Source organism: Anolis sagrei, chromosome 6 (assembly GCF_037176765.1).
Source record: "Anolis sagrei isolate rAnoSag1 chromosome 6, rAnoSag1.mat, whole genome shotgun sequence".
NCBI lineage: Eukaryota > Metazoa > Chordata > Lepidosauria > Squamata > Dactyloidae > Anolis > Anolis sagrei.
Window position 1 is genome coordinate 70,364,167 of NC_090026.1, and position 18,313 is coordinate 70,382,479.

The 18,313-nt window shown below is 35.2% G+C and overlaps 1 protein-coding gene across 4 annotated transcripts in view; it reads right to left on the minus strand.

Moving 5' to 3' along the window:
- The window catches only part of ANLN (anillin, actin binding protein), a 34,913-nt gene that overhangs the window by 8,404 nt on the left and 8,196 nt on the right, over nt 1–18,313 (minus strand). For 3 of the 4 annotated variants that reach the window (XM_060781616.2, XM_067470181.1, XM_067470182.1), the window contains exons 4-20: nt 17,261–17,601; nt 16,416–16,617; nt 14,369–14,559; nt 14,147–14,254; nt 13,450–13,561; nt 12,015–12,128; nt 11,294–11,419; nt 9,122–9,345; nt 8,782–8,933; nt 8,216–8,363; nt 7,272–7,407; nt 6,405–6,578; nt 5,933–6,056; nt 2,902–2,950; nt 2,754–2,810; nt 1,654–1,692; nt 1,385–1,406 (exon numbers count right to left, since the gene is read on the minus strand). In XM_060781616.2, coding sequence (XP_060637599.2) covers nt 1,385–1,406; nt 1,654–1,692; nt 2,754–2,810; nt 2,902–2,950; nt 5,933–6,056; nt 6,405–6,578; nt 7,272–7,407; nt 8,216–8,363; nt 8,782–8,933; nt 9,122–9,345; nt 11,294–11,419; nt 12,015–12,128; nt 13,450–13,561; nt 14,147–14,254; nt 14,369–14,559; nt 16,416–16,617; nt 17,261–17,601 — 2,319 coding nt within the window. The remainder of the gene's footprint in view (nt 1–1,384; nt 1,407–1,653; nt 1,693–2,753; nt 2,811–2,901; nt 2,951–5,932; nt 6,057–6,404; nt 6,579–7,271; nt 7,408–8,215; nt 8,364–8,781; nt 8,934–9,121; nt 9,346–11,293; nt 11,420–12,014; nt 12,129–13,449; nt 13,562–14,146; nt 14,255–14,368; nt 14,560–16,415; nt 16,618–17,260; nt 17,602–18,313) is intronic. The other variant, XM_067470180.1, reaches the window with a different exon arrangement.

Genomic DNA, 18,313 nt, shown 5'->3' on the forward strand with positions numbered 1-18,313 from the left:
CTAAGATGCACATCATTTTCAAAAAAAATTATATGGGGGGGGGGGAGTGTCTTAGAATTGAAGAAATACAATAAAGCGTGGCACAGATTAGATGTGCAGGGGGCGTTTAGATTTTATTAAAACAGGTTTGTCTCATTTCAAGAGACTGTTAAGAGGTGACAGGTATCGTCTTCCATCTTGGCATGCTGTTTGAAGATATATGCTGGACTGACTGATTTGCATAGTTCCTTGTGGGTACCAAAGGTATTCAGACATACTTTACTCATAATACTGCTACTTTGGGTTCTGCAGCATGAAAGATTGTCTCCACACACTGCAAGAAAATGGAACACCATAAAGGCTCATTTTCTCGGGAACAGAATCCTTCCCATCCTAGCTGGTGGCTGATTTATAAATCAGGCCATTGGCAGTATGACTTTCATTTTTTCGAGAAGTCTGTCATACAATCACTATGAATTGGAACTGTCCCTCTCACTTTGGGTGATAAGGATGAAGGAGAAATTAAAAGCTCTGCGTGCGAAGCGTGAAGGAGGAGCCAGACTCAGCACGAAGGATTGCCTCCACACCACTTCAAAAAAGGATCCTTCACTGTGTCGTTCCCCTTCATCACATTCAGGACAGAGCACCACTAACAGTGAAGCCACTGGGGCATACATGTCAACCATATTACACACACATGTTCATGTTTATGAATGTAAATTCTGCACATTTGATTAATGAACTTGGGGCCCATCTCTACTGTCATATAATGCAATTTCATTATACAGTTTAACTGTATTGAACTACATATTAGTCTACGCTAACATATAAAGCTCATCAATTCAGTTAACCTCAATTAAGAAATTGCACAATATTGTAGTGCTGATGGCCCAAATTTAACTAGATGAGGGATTCTTAAAACTTTTCCACTTGGGACTACTTTTGGCCCAATAAATCTTTACATAACACCAGTTATAGAAATCAAACATTTACTGGTAACACATCAACATTTGCAAATCTTACTAAACAATGTCTAAAACAACCATTAGTTGATGTTCATAAAACATTTTTAGGACCCCAGCATTGAGCTCAGGTCAGGACTCATAGTTTAAGAAGCAGTGAACTAGATGACAGAACTACATCCTTGTCCTGGAATAGCAATGTTCCATTAACATTGCCATTAATTCTGACTCGTTGGGCAAATTGCCATCTCAAACTCAACTTCCCACCTGTGAAATTGGATAGATAATCAGCTGTCTCAGAGATACTATAACTAGTGAAGAAGCAGTGTTTTTCATAATTTGCCATCGAGATGAGAAAACAATGCTGAAATATACAATTAATTCTTCTCTTGAACCTTCATCTCAAATTTTTAGCAAAATAAGAATATAATGTTCTTGCTTACCTGCTGTAAGAAGATTACTCTTCTAGAAGAAATAAAACATGCATAGGAAAAGAAGTTATTTCAGAAATATTTTAGGCAAGTACACTATAACAACCACACAGTATTTTAAAAGGCTATCCAGTTATGGATTTATTTAAATTAAAAGGTATAGTGAGAATATTCAAAAACTCAAAAATAATTATACAAAAACAATTAATGTTCACAATTAAATTGAGCTTTTTGTGATGTCAAGTTAGTTATGGGTAAATTATTGCAAGATTAGCACTTACAGTAGCAATGGATGTCAGTAATCTCTTTGGAGTAATAGCCTATGATATTAGAAGAAACAAAAAAAGTGATGAACCGCAAATGTTACAGACCTTTAAATTGTAAATGCTGAAGTACAGCCAATTCTACTATGTTTGCCTGAATCAAATTGTAGATCCTGTGCTGTATTTCTGTGTTCACGCATATAAAGATGCCGTCACGCTAGAAATTGTATTCCATAGAGTCCACAAGTTTCTCCAGGACAAGGGTCTGTCTATTTAAAACTTACACACATATAAGCTATGGCTATGGATTTTCTGTTATTTGCATCCATATTTTTTCAATAAACCATTTTAATTTTTTAAAACATTTACATCACTCCAAAAATACTTGGAATGGGGCTACATTATCATGTAAGGAAAGCATTTTGTCCCATTTTAAATAATAACACACACAAATCGAAACATTTATTTTCTGGACTACAATTCCCAGAATATTCCTGCTAGCATGCAATTGTAAGACTTAGGGCAGTCCAAAAAACCTTTCCAAACTCCCATCAGCTTGGCATTAATTTTCTTGATGCTTCTAATAAAGTGGTGTGCTCTATCATCACACTGCAAATTTTTGAAGCTTACTCTTTCCTACATGCTCCACAGAGAAATCCGAGTACATGTACATTATGTTGTTTCTTGCAAACCTTGTCAAGCTTTGATTGCCTCCCAGATTTAAAGCAAACCTACCAGAGCACTGAATTAATTTTTATGAAATCTAAAAGCATTCGTAAACTGTGTGAACATACAGGATGTACTACCAAAGAAGCAAAAACATTTTATACTCAATTGTAGCAACTAGAGGCATGTGCAACAAAACAGGATTATTTTCTGGCTTGGTAGAGGAGAAATAAAATATTGTTTAAAATTTACAGTCTCTTATCATGCATGACTAAATTTTAGTCTTTGAAGCAAAGCAATTGAAGATCTGTTTTGCCACAACAGCGAGGTAGTAAACATAAGTTTAGCATTAATAAGGTTGAGGAAAGTTTTAGTTAAAATGAAATCAGATTGGAAAGCTTGGTCTTTCCACTTTTTCAGTGTCACCAAGATATTATAATTATTCTATTTACCTTTGACTTAACAGTTTTTTTCTTTTTATCAGTGCCTGTGGATTCTTTCTTCTGTACCTAACACAGAAAAAATACATCATTTAAAAACTTGCTGCTTTCCCCAAGTATGCTGCCAAGACAATACATATCAAAAGACAATGATACGTACCAAACTAAAAACTTCAATATTTATCTCAAAGTCATTGGGCACATCTTGCCTTTAAAAAATAAAGAGAAAGATTAGATTCTGTTCCCTGTCAGGTTTTACAATCTTAGAGTTGTGATTGTTTGCTCAAAATTGCAAGGGGGTATCAGTCCCACATGCTCCCAAGCCAATTCCTTGATAATCAAGTATGTCCAAATTGACCTCAGGAGTTAGATGTCAGGCCTTCAAATAGCTGACTTGTATTACTGCACGTATCCCAGTAGCTCTGCTGATCTTCAGACCGTCAGTACTGTAATAGATATTTTGCCTCAAATATGGTTTATGTGTCCATTCAGTAAATAGTTTCCCTTTCCTTTCAACAAGAAATAAAAATGAGTGGGATTTGCCAAGAGATCATAGTACAGTTCGCTGTTTACCTAAAGCAAATAGCAGCTGCTCCTAGGAATGGCAAAATGATAAAATAAGTTGTATATCCTTTAAGCAGTCAAAAAGGATGTGTACGTAAGAACTGGCATAGCTTTCAATCTAGAAAACAGTTGGATATTTGGAACCTTGGTAAGACGGCAATGTGTAGGCTTCTCCCTGGTAAACTCCACCACCTGCCAAGATCACCAGTGCTGTGGTCTCTTTGGACTGGTGGAGATATCCTCTTGGAATTGAGACTTTCACAGGGTTCAGCTTCTGCTCTGCTAAGGAATTTGTCTCATAATTTGCCCCAATGGCAGGAGGCACAGTTAGGTGCCAAGAAAATGAGTCCTGCCACAGCTGTGGGCACTATGAATTCACAGTACGAATCAATGGCAGTTGCTAATTTTAATCATTAAGATGTGCCCTGTCTGCTGGTCAATTAATCTCCCTTTTGGCCAATAAATCTTGAAAGGGCTGATGATTGTTAACAGCAGCTTATGTGTCTAACAAAAAAAAAGTTTGTTTTACATTGGCTTATCTTCAGAGACAAAACAGAGAAAGCATCCCAGGACAAATGTTTTCAGGAAATGAGTATTTGGAGATTAAGCAATAGGATTCTCTAACAATGGTAACTAGTACAGTAAACAAAGTAAGTGTACTGCAATAATAATAATAATAATAATAATAATAATAATAATAATAATCTTTTATACACCATCTCCCCAAGGGACTTGGAGCGGCTTACATGAGGCCAAGCCCAACAACACATCAATAAAAACAAAAATCAATACACAAAAACAATAAATACAATACAATATAAATCACATATAAACAATAAACAATACCAACATGTGAATAGATGCATAATTACAAAAAAGTCCAAATTGTTTTAAATTTGTAGGATTTTCAACTCCTGATAATGCTGCGACATACTGAAAGTTTAAAGATAGCTAAAATGATTTTCAAGACAGCTAAACACCAAGGCGAACACCCATCCACCTAAATCAATCGAATTAGCCCAACTCTTTGTTGAACTGAGTTCAATGAGAAAGGACCTCTATCATGATATTAAAGAAATACATGTATGTACGGCATTGAATTTTGCCACTATTATGTTGGATATAAATGTGGTAAGTAAATATTTGGAAAAGCTGACTGGGGAGCTAACTGAGGTGAACCAAAAAGAAGAGAAAGTGCAACCCAGAACTCAAGAAGTGAAGTCTTCTACAGCAAGATTAGTGGAACCCAAACCTCAAAGAAAGGGAGAAAAAGATGAGAGTTTGAGGCTACTAGCACAGCAGAGGGAAGATAATTATGTAAAAACTCTCACTGTTTTCCATAAAGATTTTTGTTGGGAGATAGAAAAGATGCATCTATAAGACTCTTATGTAATCAGACAGAGAAATATGCCCGGAGATATGATGGTCAACTTTGTAGGATCCCATACTTATGATTTGATTCTTCAACAGCACCACCATTGACTTTGTGTAAGGATGTCCTTCCCAGAATTTTGCAAAAAGTATATACCTTCTTGGTCATAAAACTTGAAGGCAAAGGATATTGGTTTAGAACTTTAGATGGAAGAAACTGATCTCATATTTAATAAAAATAAAAAGACTACAGATATAGGGGCACTGTATATCAACACCATCACCCTTGATCATTGGTTATGCTAATTTGGAGGATGGTAGGTGCTCCAAACCTTGTGGAAGCTACAGGATGGAGCAGGATAGTTTATAAGGGGAGAAGCATGAGCTCTTGGGACCTTTTAAAATAGAGTTAATCTTCAGAAGAATACTTTCTTAGTCTTAGGATTGGATCCTGAGCCCTGCCCATATTTAGTATTACATGGGGAAGTAGATGAATCCACAAAAGAAAAGGAAATATGCCTATGGCATTCTGACAACATTTTAAAATCTTCTGAAATAGCCATTTATCTGAAAACAGACTTTTTAAAAAGCTAAGAAGCTTCTTAAAGAAAACAGCATGAGAAAATCGTTATCTAATCCATTGGCAATCCAGCTCTACTTTAGTTCATCAGAACCTGATGAGGATGGGGCCTACATGGTACTTTGGCACCATCTAGTGGCTACTTTGCTCTTTTGCATTGATTACAAAAGCAATCGATTTACATTTTCAGGTTTCTAACAAATCCTGCGTGCTCCAAAAAAAGTACTGTTCGCATTGAGTGCTAAACTTTGGAAAACTCAGCTAGTCATAAAAAGCATTCCTAATCATGACAACAGCCTAAACCATGGCTTCTTAAACTTTTTTTGCTTTTGACCTCTTTTTGACCAAGAAATGTTTATGTGACCCCAGGTACATAAAATAATTAAAAACTTGAAAAAAATCGGATGGTTAAATCCATATGGGAAATTAACTGTACCACAGCAATAACCATTAGTGCATGCTTACGTCTTAAGTACATAAAAACCAAACTCCTTTAGTAAATTAGAGTGGACCCTGAGTCTCCACTGGAGTTTGGTTTCAGAACCCTCTGTGGATACCAAAACTTATGGATGCTCAGGTTTTATGATATACATGGGTTTAGTAAAATGGTGTGGAATATACGAATCCATGTCCCCCCCCCACAACAAATATATATTTAGTATAAATAAATACTTACAATGTAAACGTTGTTGGAAATGTAAGAGCATCACCACTGAGGGAATTTGCAGTACTTGCTAAAGGGGTAGCAACCATGTTTTCTGTGCCTGCTTTCAACATGATTACGTAGTAGTTTGCAGTATCTGTGAATAATTTAATAATGCAGTTTGTTGTAACCACAGATTTGTAAAAGCTGCTAACATAGAGATAGAGACAAAATGTTTTGTTGAACGTTTTACTGCTAATCAACTTATATTTATGAAGTTAAATACATTAGCTTACTGATTTATGTTTAACAGGAGTATGGCATGTTAGTAGATAAAATCATTGGGAGATGTATGGCATGTTAGCAGATAAAATCATTGGGAGATATCACAAATAATTGTTGTTTAATTTGAGGTTTAAGAAACATTTAAACTTGATACATAACCAAGTAAAACTATATGAATTGCTGTTATGCTGCAACAGCTTCTGTACCACATAAACATTACCTGATTTCATCAAAGTACTGCAAACAAAGTCAGCTTTCAGAGGCAGACGCATTTCTGACAGAGTAACTGATCCTTTGGATGGAGAAACTCCAGCAGGCATAGCTTTAATCTTCTTTTTAGGTCCTCCATTTTTTAGTTTGTTCAGTTCTTCCAATAATGCTGCTCTTTTTTCAGCTGTACAAACATGACATGGTTAAATTATGGTAGTTTTCCTTAGCAAACAGTTGTTCTTGAATTCCTATCCATTTGTCCTGTGCACTATCTACTATAAAAAAATCTTCACTGAATCAAACCCATAGTCCATCCCTCATTTTAAGCAGATAACACTTAAATCTTTCTATGTGCTCCAGAGCAACTAAAGGAAGGTGATATTTTCCTCAGTTTGCCCATCATACATGAAATTCAGAAGCCTTTCTGAATAGAAGCTTCCTCTCACTAACAGTTAGCAAGATTAAAGCCTCAAAATTGTATTGGAAAATGTAGTATAAGGTTAATTCTAATTTATTTTTGTTAACTGCCTTCTTCAATGACAATAAACAAATATATTTATCTCAACTTTTTAAAAATAGTATTTTAGTTGTAACATAATGCAAAATAACCATGAAAAACACCAAATAGTTTTGTACAGATGATAATAATTACTATTATAATTATTATCTTGTTATCCACCTCTCCTAATGTGGCGAGGCGTGGTGCAACATAGTAAAAATACCCGGAAAAAATACAAATACCATTAAAATACATATAATAAAAGATACAGGACAAACATTAAAACGTGATACTAACGGAATGTAATTTTGGAAACGTAAATTGCTAGATCTTATAGACTAAATTTATAAACTGTTAAACAAATAAAAGACACCATACTTGCAATGAGAAGTAGTCTCTCAGCTTCTGCTTCCTCTTGCGACCCCTTTCCATGATCCTCATCAATACAGCAGTTCAGAGCCTGACTTGCTTGATGTATTACTGTTTGCTGCAAATTTATTTCATTATTCAACTCCTAAAAGAAGTAGAGTGAGGAGACTTTAGAACACGGTTGTTACATTTTCCTCAGAGCCAACAATTTTAATTATTTAATTTAAAATCAGTCATGAAAGAAAATATCTGAAATTCTTCTTACTGCAACATCCAAATTACACAGGTTAGGACTGAAAGTGGAATCAGAAAGCACCTATCTTTTGTTAATCCAATCAATCAAAAAAGAATCCTAACATGTATAGGTTGAGTATCCCTTATGTGAAATGCTTCGGACAAGACATTTTTGTATTTCAGACTTTTTTTTTATTTTAGAATACTTGTATATAGTGAGACTTGAAGATGGAACCCAACTTGAAGATGGAACCCAAGTCTGAACACAAAATTCATGTATGTTTTGTATACATATTACATACATAGCCTAATTTTATACTCAATATTTTCATAATAATCTTATGCATAAAATAAAGTCTATCAAAATTGAACCATTAGAAAGCACTATCTCAGCCAACTGTGAGGACAGTTTTGGAGTATTTCAAATATTGGAATTCTGAGTAAGATAGTCAACCTGTATTAAACATTGTACAGACACGAGGAATATTTTATAGAACATGGTGGATGCCTGTCAATGGTTAAGGAAATTCATGGCTCCCTTGGAGAACCTCATCCCCCCTCCCTTTTTTCTTTTTGGAAAATGTATTTTAAAGACAGGAGAAACCCTTTTTGCCCAGAACTCAACTCCTGGGTCACTTCCTTTTGGGAAAAGGGCATCTCTTGTGTCTCAATGGGGGTGGAGGTGAGGATTCCACTCCATGCCTAATAGTTTTACTTACCTGCAACTTGCTTTTAATGTTAATTTGATCAGAACCTCCATTCTTTTTCTCCTCAATTCTGGAAGAAACATCTTCTTTACGAACAATTACTTGTTTTATTGAAGGACGATCAATTTCTTTCACCCGCTGAGATCGATAGGCATCAATGCTTCCAGAGGAAAAAAAGTTCAGTTTTAGAAAGATGAAGATCAGACTGTTTTACCTAATCTACATTTTAGACAGTCTTGAATGAAGTTATTGCTTAACTAGTCTTACTAAAATTGGTATGGGAACGTAACTTGCTGATATGGCTCCCCTTAAAGTGGACTGAGAATGTAGCAATATGACTTTGCACCATACAAATCCCAGAATAATGCTAGGTGAACTGATTCCCTACAGTCTGTGTCTTCCAAAAGTCTCACACTAATGCCCTTCAACTTTTCCCATGAGTCTATTCTCCAGAAAAGACACTTGGCCACTCTTGGATGCCGCCAAATTGTTTAATTGCCTTTTCTTATGTTTTATCACTATTACTTCAAAAAAAGATCAGATTATTCAATTTAACATTCTAAACTAGGAATATATACCTATACAGAAGACTGCGATCCTCTGACAAGGAACCAAAGCTGCTTGAGGATTCAGTTCTACAGACAGACATTCTCTGAAACTTGCTTGATCTTGGACTGTCATCGTTTGCATTGCTTCCTTGGCCCACTGATTTACATGGGGAGGCAAAAATCTGGAAGACGAAAGAAAAGAAGCATAGGTAGTTGACCATTCTTGAACTTTTCAAGTGATATTTATTTGAAGAGTATGTTAATATAAGGAACACAATATAGGGAGACATTTCAAGGTATATAAGCAATTTCCTGACAGCTTACTGTGATAACTATAAATAGCACTATCATATTTAATGTTCTTTCTTACCTCTGGACTTGCAACAGCAACAGACTCTGTCAAGGGTGTTAAGAGTGACATGGATGAAATATTCAGAGTTTCTTCTGCTTCCTCTTCACTATCATAGTCTAAGTTAATTCTCATGTCCTTTTTAAGTTTCTCTATGTCAGTCCCACCATCTTGAAGTACTTCATCAAATATGTCACTGATCACCTTTGAACTATTCATTTCGTCATTCACCTCAGTTTCTTCACCTAGAAAATGAAATCCATACATTCTTAACGCTGACTAAATATTCTCTCACACACCCAATGTTTGCTCATATATATACACAAAATAAGCACAACTAAAACCCACAGCAAAGTGATGGACAGACCCAACGTTTATTGAAACTAAACTTCTACTCCCTGGTAATAATATAGAGATGAACTTCATGTGACTAAGGCAAATGGTATGGAATTTCTGATTTCTAGTATGAAGTAGTCTAAAACATTTGGCAAAAAGATAGAGTGCAGAAGACTGGTCTGATCCACCTACAACTTAAATCAGAGGAACACAAATACATGAGAAGGCACTTAGGATGAAACTGTATATTACATAGGGTATTAACAATTCAGTCTCTCATGTAATGATATGTAGCAATAGTTGAACTGCAAATACAGTAGTTCACCCCTAACTGATACTGCTTCTCAGACTGGCCCTCCATTACTGTTTTTCCTGGGGAAATCATAGCTTTCCATTGGCTCTTTTCCCAGCATGCTTACATTTGACATTATATGTGAGAAAAGGAGGAGAGGTCTTGGGATTTTTTTAAAAAAGAAGGTGCAGATGTAAAATGAAAAAAGTATAGACTAAGAAAAGTGAACAGAATAGATTTAATATGAAAGGAAGAAATGAAAGAAATATTTAAAATGTAAGGCAGGACAGTAAGAGTCAGCAGTAAACAAAGGAAGTTAGTGGACTTCAGCCTTCTGAGTGGGCGTGAGGGCAATAGTTATATAGATTCCTCCTCGCATTATCCAAAGAATCAAATGGATCCCATGCATATTGTGAAGTTTGGTCTTAAAATTTACTTTAACTCTACTCTCAGCAAAATATAACTTTTCCAGTGCCTTTATTTTTATTTTTCATACTCTCACACGCACCATGTAGGCTCCCTTTTATTTTTTTTAGACAATTTTTTTTGCCATTATATTTTTACGGTATTTTTCAAAGCAGCTAAATTAGAGATTCAGGTGCCTCTACTTCTGTCATGTTGAATCAAAACCCAGAATACATTTAAACAATCTGTTCTCCAGCTATGCTTTCCCCACACCAAAACCACCCCACCCCCCGTTTTTGGCAACAGTTTCATTGGCCTAAATGCAACTGTTCAACAAGAGCAAACATATTAAACCTATGGGATTTACATAGTTGCTGAGTTGTCATTCACCAGATCATTCAATGGCTCAGATCAGTTGGGAGTAGGAATTGAATGTAGACCTTTCAGTTTTGAAGGTGATCCAGGCAGCTATTAATTATTAATAATATTTAGTTCCTAAATATTTCTGCGGGAGCTCTGCTACCTGATCTTTGTGAACTGAACCCTTTTTTCTAGATGAACGTATTAAATACTATTTTTCAATTTTTTCTAGATGAACGTATTAAATACTATTTTTTTAAATAGCTGCCTGGATCACCTTCAAGATCAATAGCTACTAACTTAGGCACTAGGGTTTACTGTTCTGGACATACCATAAATTTGCTAAATATAATCTCCACTGTCTACTAATTACTTGAGTTTACTTGGCCAGCCAACTTGTTGCTTGAGTTTCAGTACATTCAGAATGTAAACACTAAAAGAGATACTTCATTCTGCAGTGTCAAGGAGAAGGCCGAAGTATTGAGGATTGATGTAGACATAAAAGACGAGTCAAACAACAGTCATAACGTAATTGAAAACAGAAACAACAAAAGAAAATATCCCAATATCATATTAAGCAAACACCTCAACTAAGATGCAGAGCTTTGACTCTAACACTTTTACTTTTATTTTTTTCATGATTTCTTTATAAACAATTTTTGCTTAATTAAGAAGTTCAGGAAGGCAGCTCCAAGTACTTTGTACCTTTTGATTAGCCTAATAGACACCAATAGCATGCATACTTCAGATTTTGTCTTATAGTAAATAGTCACAGTTTTTATATTAGTCTTTTGACAAACCGTTTTGTTTGACAGGAAGCTGCTCAAGGCTTGAGTTGGACACTTTATCTGCACAAGTCTTTGGTGAGGCAATGTTCAGCGGACTGTGTTCTTCTGTCTTTTTACAATCTGATTCCACATTATAATCTGGAAGTTTGCAGAGAAATAAGAAAAATTGTAAAAATATTTTCTTCATTGCAAATGGCAATAATGAAAATCTTCTACATAGTTCTCCTGCTGATTAACTGCATTTATGGGAAGTGCATTTCAGTATGTCTTCTTGTTTTCTTTTTTGGATTTCTAATTGCAATATGAGATCAAGTTATTCCAGTGGCAGTCACATAACTATACAACTCCCAATTTTGCAAAATTTGTTCCATCTCTTATTTGTGTCTTTTCAGGTAAATTCTAAAGATTACAACAGCTTTTTATTATTGGTTTGAACTTGGCATGTCTTTAAAATAAACATGTAACAATTATTGCTTATTAATGCTATTTTGTTTCGATGGCATGTTTTGCATTTTTAGATTCATTTCTTACTTTATAGTGATATCTTTCAATAATTTAATCATGAATTATGTTGTTGTATAATAAAACAAGATGTTCCAAACACCGAGTTTACCTATGTCTTAAAGATCAAACGCAGTTCATTGAAAAGGCTTAAGTCTACCAATATTTGTAAAATCTCTTTTGAATAGTATTTAATGAACTAATTGAAGATAAAAAGTTAGAAAATACAAACCATTTTGTTTTTCAGATAGTTCCTCAAGCCTTGAATTAGAAACTGCTTTTGTAGGAGTCTTTGGTGGGAAGGTTTTCAGGGGAGTGTGTTCTTCTCTCTTTTCATCTGAAGTACCTAAAGATTTCCAGGTAATACTTAATAAAACAACCAGCTTTTAAATAAAATTCAGTAAGGTCAAGCTATTTTTCAAATGAGCTGTTTAATTCTAGATTTTTCAAAAGACTAGGAAATCTCTACCTTCTGCTTTCTGAAGAGAAACAATCAGCATCTTAATTTGGTTGGAGAATTTACTAATATTCTAAAGTTCTGGTTAACATTTCAATATTGGACTTAGCCCATAATATCCTTATAAAGGTATATTTCCGCCAGTGTACGACGGGGACCATGTATTTCCTCAAATGAATTTTTTCCCCAATTTGCATACAAATAGGAACAAGGGTCACAGATAGTCACTAATCATACCATTAATCTAATACACAAGACAACATATGCAACTTGAGAAGATGGGAAGTGGGCCTATAGAATCTGAAGAATTGCTATGACAAGCTTGAAAAAATAACATCTGATCATGTATAGAACATGCATATTCTTTACAAATAGTGCTAATTGAAATATCAGGGGAAATCTACTTTGTACATTTTATTAAAATGTGGAAGAGGCAGGGAGATAACTTAGCCAGCTATACCTGTCATGCTTCTATGGGGAAAATATTCTAGCTCAGCCTTTTCCTATATGTTGCCTTACATATATTTTGGATTATACTGTAATTTCAATCACCCCCATTTAACATGCTAAATAATGAGGATTCCTTAGAACTGAAATCCAAAGCTTTCGTATCAGCTAGCTATTTCATCTTTTACACGACAGTCAAAAAATGTAGGTTCCTACTTGACATAAACTTGTAAAGCAAGTACTTGGTTTCATTAACAATATCTTAACAATGGATACTAAAACCCTGAAATATAAACTTAGATATACACTAAACATGTACGAGGTCAGAATTTAAACAAACCTTTTTTTACCTTTAACTAGAGCATTCTTCACATTCATATAATCATTTGTAACCTAGAACAGGGCTTCTTAAACTTTTTCCACTCATGACCCCATTTTGCTCAAGATATTGTTAAGTGATTCTAGGTATATAAGTATATAAAATAGATATAAAAACCAAACATTTACTGATGATAAATCAGTATTTGCAAGACTTGCTAAACAGGCCGACTCTCTTTTTTATGATGCTGAATCATATTTTGTAAAGCCTACAGTGCATCTACACTGCACAACAGATCTATGTTAATTTCTAAAACAGCCATTAGGTAACATTCAGAAACTTTAATTTGCTGCCAAATTTTTGAGGACCCCAACACTGAGCTAAGGTGATCTATTTAAGGTTGGGGCCCACAGTTTAAGAAGCAGTGATCTAGAATATACTCACCTGAAAATGTGCTGTCTGCTGTTATCTCACGTCTTGTGACTTTTTCTGTTGCTAACTGGGAATTATCAACTGAACTGGTGACGTGCTTTGAATTAGCTTGTATCCGAATTTCCTAGGAAAAAATACATCATGGTCAGACTATATAAAGTACCAGAAATATCCTTCTTGTGCAATGAGATCTTAAAAAATAAATCCAGGTTATTTGTTAGAATTCAAAGTGCATTAACAACCGCTTTTCTATCTTCAACCTATCCCATGAAACGAAATGAGACCTGGAAAATGAGAAGTAGCTTAACATGGCAAAACTGTAATACACTACTTTAGAGCCGAGACCTGGGTCAGACAACATTGGGATGTCCTGTTCTGGACAGAAGTGTCAGTCTGAATTCTTACAGACAGTACTTTCACCGTACAAACTTTTTGGGCCTAGACAATTGATGCAGAATGAAGCTGTATCATGACATAGATAGATAGTACATGACTCTATGATGCTGGTTGAAGGAAAAATGCATAAAGCCTACCCATAGGGATTACACAAAAAGACTAGTTTCTGCAAAAATGGTGCATGCCATATATAAAGTTCTTGATACATTATTTTAACATGCATAGTATGGAGGACAGGTCATCTCACAGAAAGCATCTATGTGTATCTAAGGAGATGTTAGCCATTCCCTTAAAACAAGATGCAACATTTTACCTGTTTTGTTTCTTGATCTTTCTTCTTCAAGTTCTCTTCTTTTTCAGTACTCCACAAGTTGCCCTTATCAAAACGACCTCTAATGCATGCAAGTTCTCGTTCACGTTCCTGAATATATCAAGAATAGGTAAAGGTTACGTAAACGTGCACTCATTATCTCTAACAATGTATATTACTTAAGTCTGAACATTCCTCACAATTTAAGTAGATAGTAAATCATACCTTTTTGATCTGATAAGTTAGATTGGCAGTTGAGGATACTTCAGTCTGTCTGAAAAGTCTTTCTTGGATTGTCTTTGTATTTGGAGTGATAACAGGGGTTTTGTGTCCTCCAGCGATGCCAGGACTTTGTGTACTACGCTCCTGGCACCGTTCTCCAAAACGTTCAAGAAAAGTCTTAATGCCTGATCCTCCTATAAGAAAAATAGATTTTGTTTCACTCACAAGTTAGGTACTTTATGATTTAGAAATAACTGGAAATATAACATGACATTGTTTTCAAACTTTTCTTCTAACTACACAACTTCAGCCAGCTCTTAGATTCCATATATGAACATGTTTTGATTAAATACAATGGAGAAGGAAACAGATACCTGCACCTTCAAAACACAATGCTGCATCATACAAATAGATATGACTTTTTTAAACAATCCAAATTTATGACTAAGTTAAATTCATACATGTTTCCAACCTTGTCCAGCAGCTTGAACACAATTATTTTCAGAGAACAGTGGAATAGTCTAACAAGTAAAAAGCCTAAATTCTGGATATATAAGTTAATGAGCTACAAAAGATTCAGGTCTATGCAATTTTGATTTTCCCCCCCCCAGAATGAGGATTTAGGATTTTATATACAGTTACTAGATTTCAGGAACTGGAGGTGATTTTCTAAAACACACATTTTAGCATGCCATCATTTTTGATACTGTCATTCTTTCTTGAAAAATGACTTCACTAAAACCTAATTGTGCAGAATGATGCTAAAACACAACATGAAAGCCTTCCCAGTCCCAAAGCTGGGGGTTTACAAAAAAAACAAAACAACCCAAAACTCTCTACCTAGGATACCCAATAATATTTATATGCCAGTTCTACGACATGGCTATTGACTCCTTACTGCAAAAACATAGGTGGCACCCTTGCAAATGATTCAACAAAATTAACGAGTTCAACAAAAAAACCCAAAACAAAACAAAACAAAATTGGGCTCCCGGCAATTTGCAGAGGAATTCCATTAAATATCCTGTGTGCCATTGGTGGCCACACGGTTTTTCTTAAATCAACACTACAACATGCAGAACTGGTTATTGGTATTTTTCTTCCAGATGGTGAACAGTTTTGTAATGCCCCCACAACTGACAATAAACCTGTGTGCTTTTTATTATATGGGTGGCTGTTGTACACATTCAGCCTCTTAGATGTATCACTCATAGATAAGTATCAACCTTTGCCATTCTAATATGAACTAAATTAAGCAAATCTTACCCAAAAAACTCCCCCTTCCAAAATTAACATTTCTATTTTGTACTTTTAATGAAAAAATATGCATGACAATGAACTGTAAAATACATTAAAAGCGAAATGCAGTTTGTAAGAAGAGCAGCACTTTCAAAATTGTTCAATAGAAACTGAGAGCAAATTTATTAGGATTCTCTATGTGCCCTATTTGTGCTTCATTTCAAAGATCTGGAATAGATTCAGTCCAGAGTATATCATAGTTGTACACAGGACTGCAGCCATTTACCCTGGTAGTAAGGCAAAATTAAAATAGTGGGACGGGTTTGCAAACAAGCATGCATACCTTCAGGTCAAAAATTTTGGCAGGTATGGACAGGTAAACAAGTAAGTAAGGTGTTTGAAGCACAACTACCTTCTAAGTGAAATGGTGCTAAACATCAGAGAATACTGAAGCCGTAATTTCTTCATGTTTCCATTGTGCTTACACTGAGCTTTGGTCTTGGTCTAACAACTTGTTTGTTGCCTGAGGCAATTCAATCTATTTCTATGATTTAAGGATAGTTATAATACCAAATGCTTAATAAGTGTTTCAGATGAAGAACTGGCAAATACCACTTAGCGTTCCTTGCCTAAGAAAACCCAAATGGATTCACCTCAAGTCAACAGGTGACTTGAATGTAAATACACACACAAGCCATTTACCACAATATATTAATACATCTAATTAACATTTTGATAGTGAGAAAGAGCCAAATAGGACTAAAAACAAAAATGACCATTGAAAACACGTATACATGTGTTATCTTTTTACCTGGTGTAGTTGGCTTATCCTTGCAATCAATTTGCACATGTGTTCCTTTAAATCGTGAGTCTTTGGCAGGAAGCTGTTGAGACAACACTGGTTGCAGCGAAGTTTTAAGAGAAGGTTTTTCTTGTGACAGTTTTGATACCTCCTTTTCTTTAGAATGATGGTTGGTTATTCCTGAGTTTTTTGTTGCAGAACTATTAGGTCCCTGGAAAGTGGAAAGTAAAATACTTGATTCACTGGACTCAAAAGGATATTGAAGATTATCATGCATTGAGTTTATTACATTATCTGAGAAACGACATTAGCAATTCTGGCATCACTGCTCAAACACTGAAGTATGCTTTTAACTCTTCTTCTAAGAGGCCTCAACAAGTGCCTCCATCTCCTCATACTGCATTTTTTTTACAGCATTTCCCTAGAGCATCTTCAAATATTAAAATTTTCAAACTTGAGAAAACTCTTATCAGGTAAATACCTAATTAAAGTGCAATTATAACCAGTATTTTCATCTTACAGAGTCCTACAATTCATCTTTAAAATAGTTGAACACAGATTCTCAACAGATGGACCCAGATCACGATTTAGTATCGTTAGAGCAAGTTAGTATCGCATGACTATCCCTATCAATAGCATTCCATTTCTGTAAAAATAGTTGTATACCACAAATTTTAATTTCTTCTCCTAAAAGTGTTAAACAGCATAATTCTAAACAAGTTGTCTTCCTGAGTTCCTAAAGTTGTTATTTATACAATGCTTTCTCCCTAGTAATACCACTTAGGATTGCTGCCTCATATGTCAGCCTCTGCTCTGAAGAACTAGGAAATCACATGAGATTAAATATGACTTACCAATATTCCAGAGATTGCTGGCTTATTCACAGATGACTCAACAGCTCTTTGCGAACAGGATGCAGCATCCTGCTTCACACTGTCACTATTGATTCTAGCAGATGCTCCACTTGTAGTGGACAATTTGGATAAACAAGTAGTACCAGGCTCTTCTTGTGTATTGTTTTGCTTTCCAGATGTATGACTTACGTCATTTTCCCAGGAGCCAATTGTAGCAGCAAGGTTAGCAAGTCGCCCCCTTCGTCCTATTGGGGTGTCTGTTGTAAGTGGAAGTTGCTTGGGTGGAGAAGCAACCCATTCTTTTGATTGGATGGGAGAGCTGCAAGAACTTTCAGGCAAATCTGAAAATTGAGATAGTACAGAGAGCAGTATTGGAAAACTATGTGGCACATAACTGTAACTACTAATGAAATTCAGAATTTTCAGAACCAACTAAGAGTACATATATTCCATATAAACCAGGCACTTTTCATCTTCTCCCTACAAATGAGATAATTAAAAGCTGGTGTCAAGGCATTACTCAATTTCAGATACTAAAATTATACTCACAGAGCTTCTTATAGGGCACTGTAGAGTGAATACAATATAGATATGCCCTAACACATAATAGAATTACCATCACTTGTTTTATAAATCAACACCAGGGGTGTCAAACTCATTTTCATCAAGGGCTGCATCAGCCTTATGGTTGCCTTCAAAGAGCCATTGAATTCATGGACAGATAATTCATGGATATATATAATTTTTTACATAGTTGTTGGTGCTCTTTAGTTTTTACCCCATTTGACTCCCCAAATATTATTGAATAACAACTCCCATCACTTTTGATTATCCGCCATGCTGACAAGGGATAATGAAAATTACAACCCAATAGCACAAGTGGTTCTGTGGTTGGAAAAGGTTAAAAGATATTTGGAAATCATACAACATATCCTTAAACCTTGTATCTAAATTCAAACCCGAAGATCCTGAATAAACAGAACAGAAATAAAGTCTCACTCATTCATTCATGTGTCAGATATCGCATCATAAGTACAAACTTGGTCCGATTTA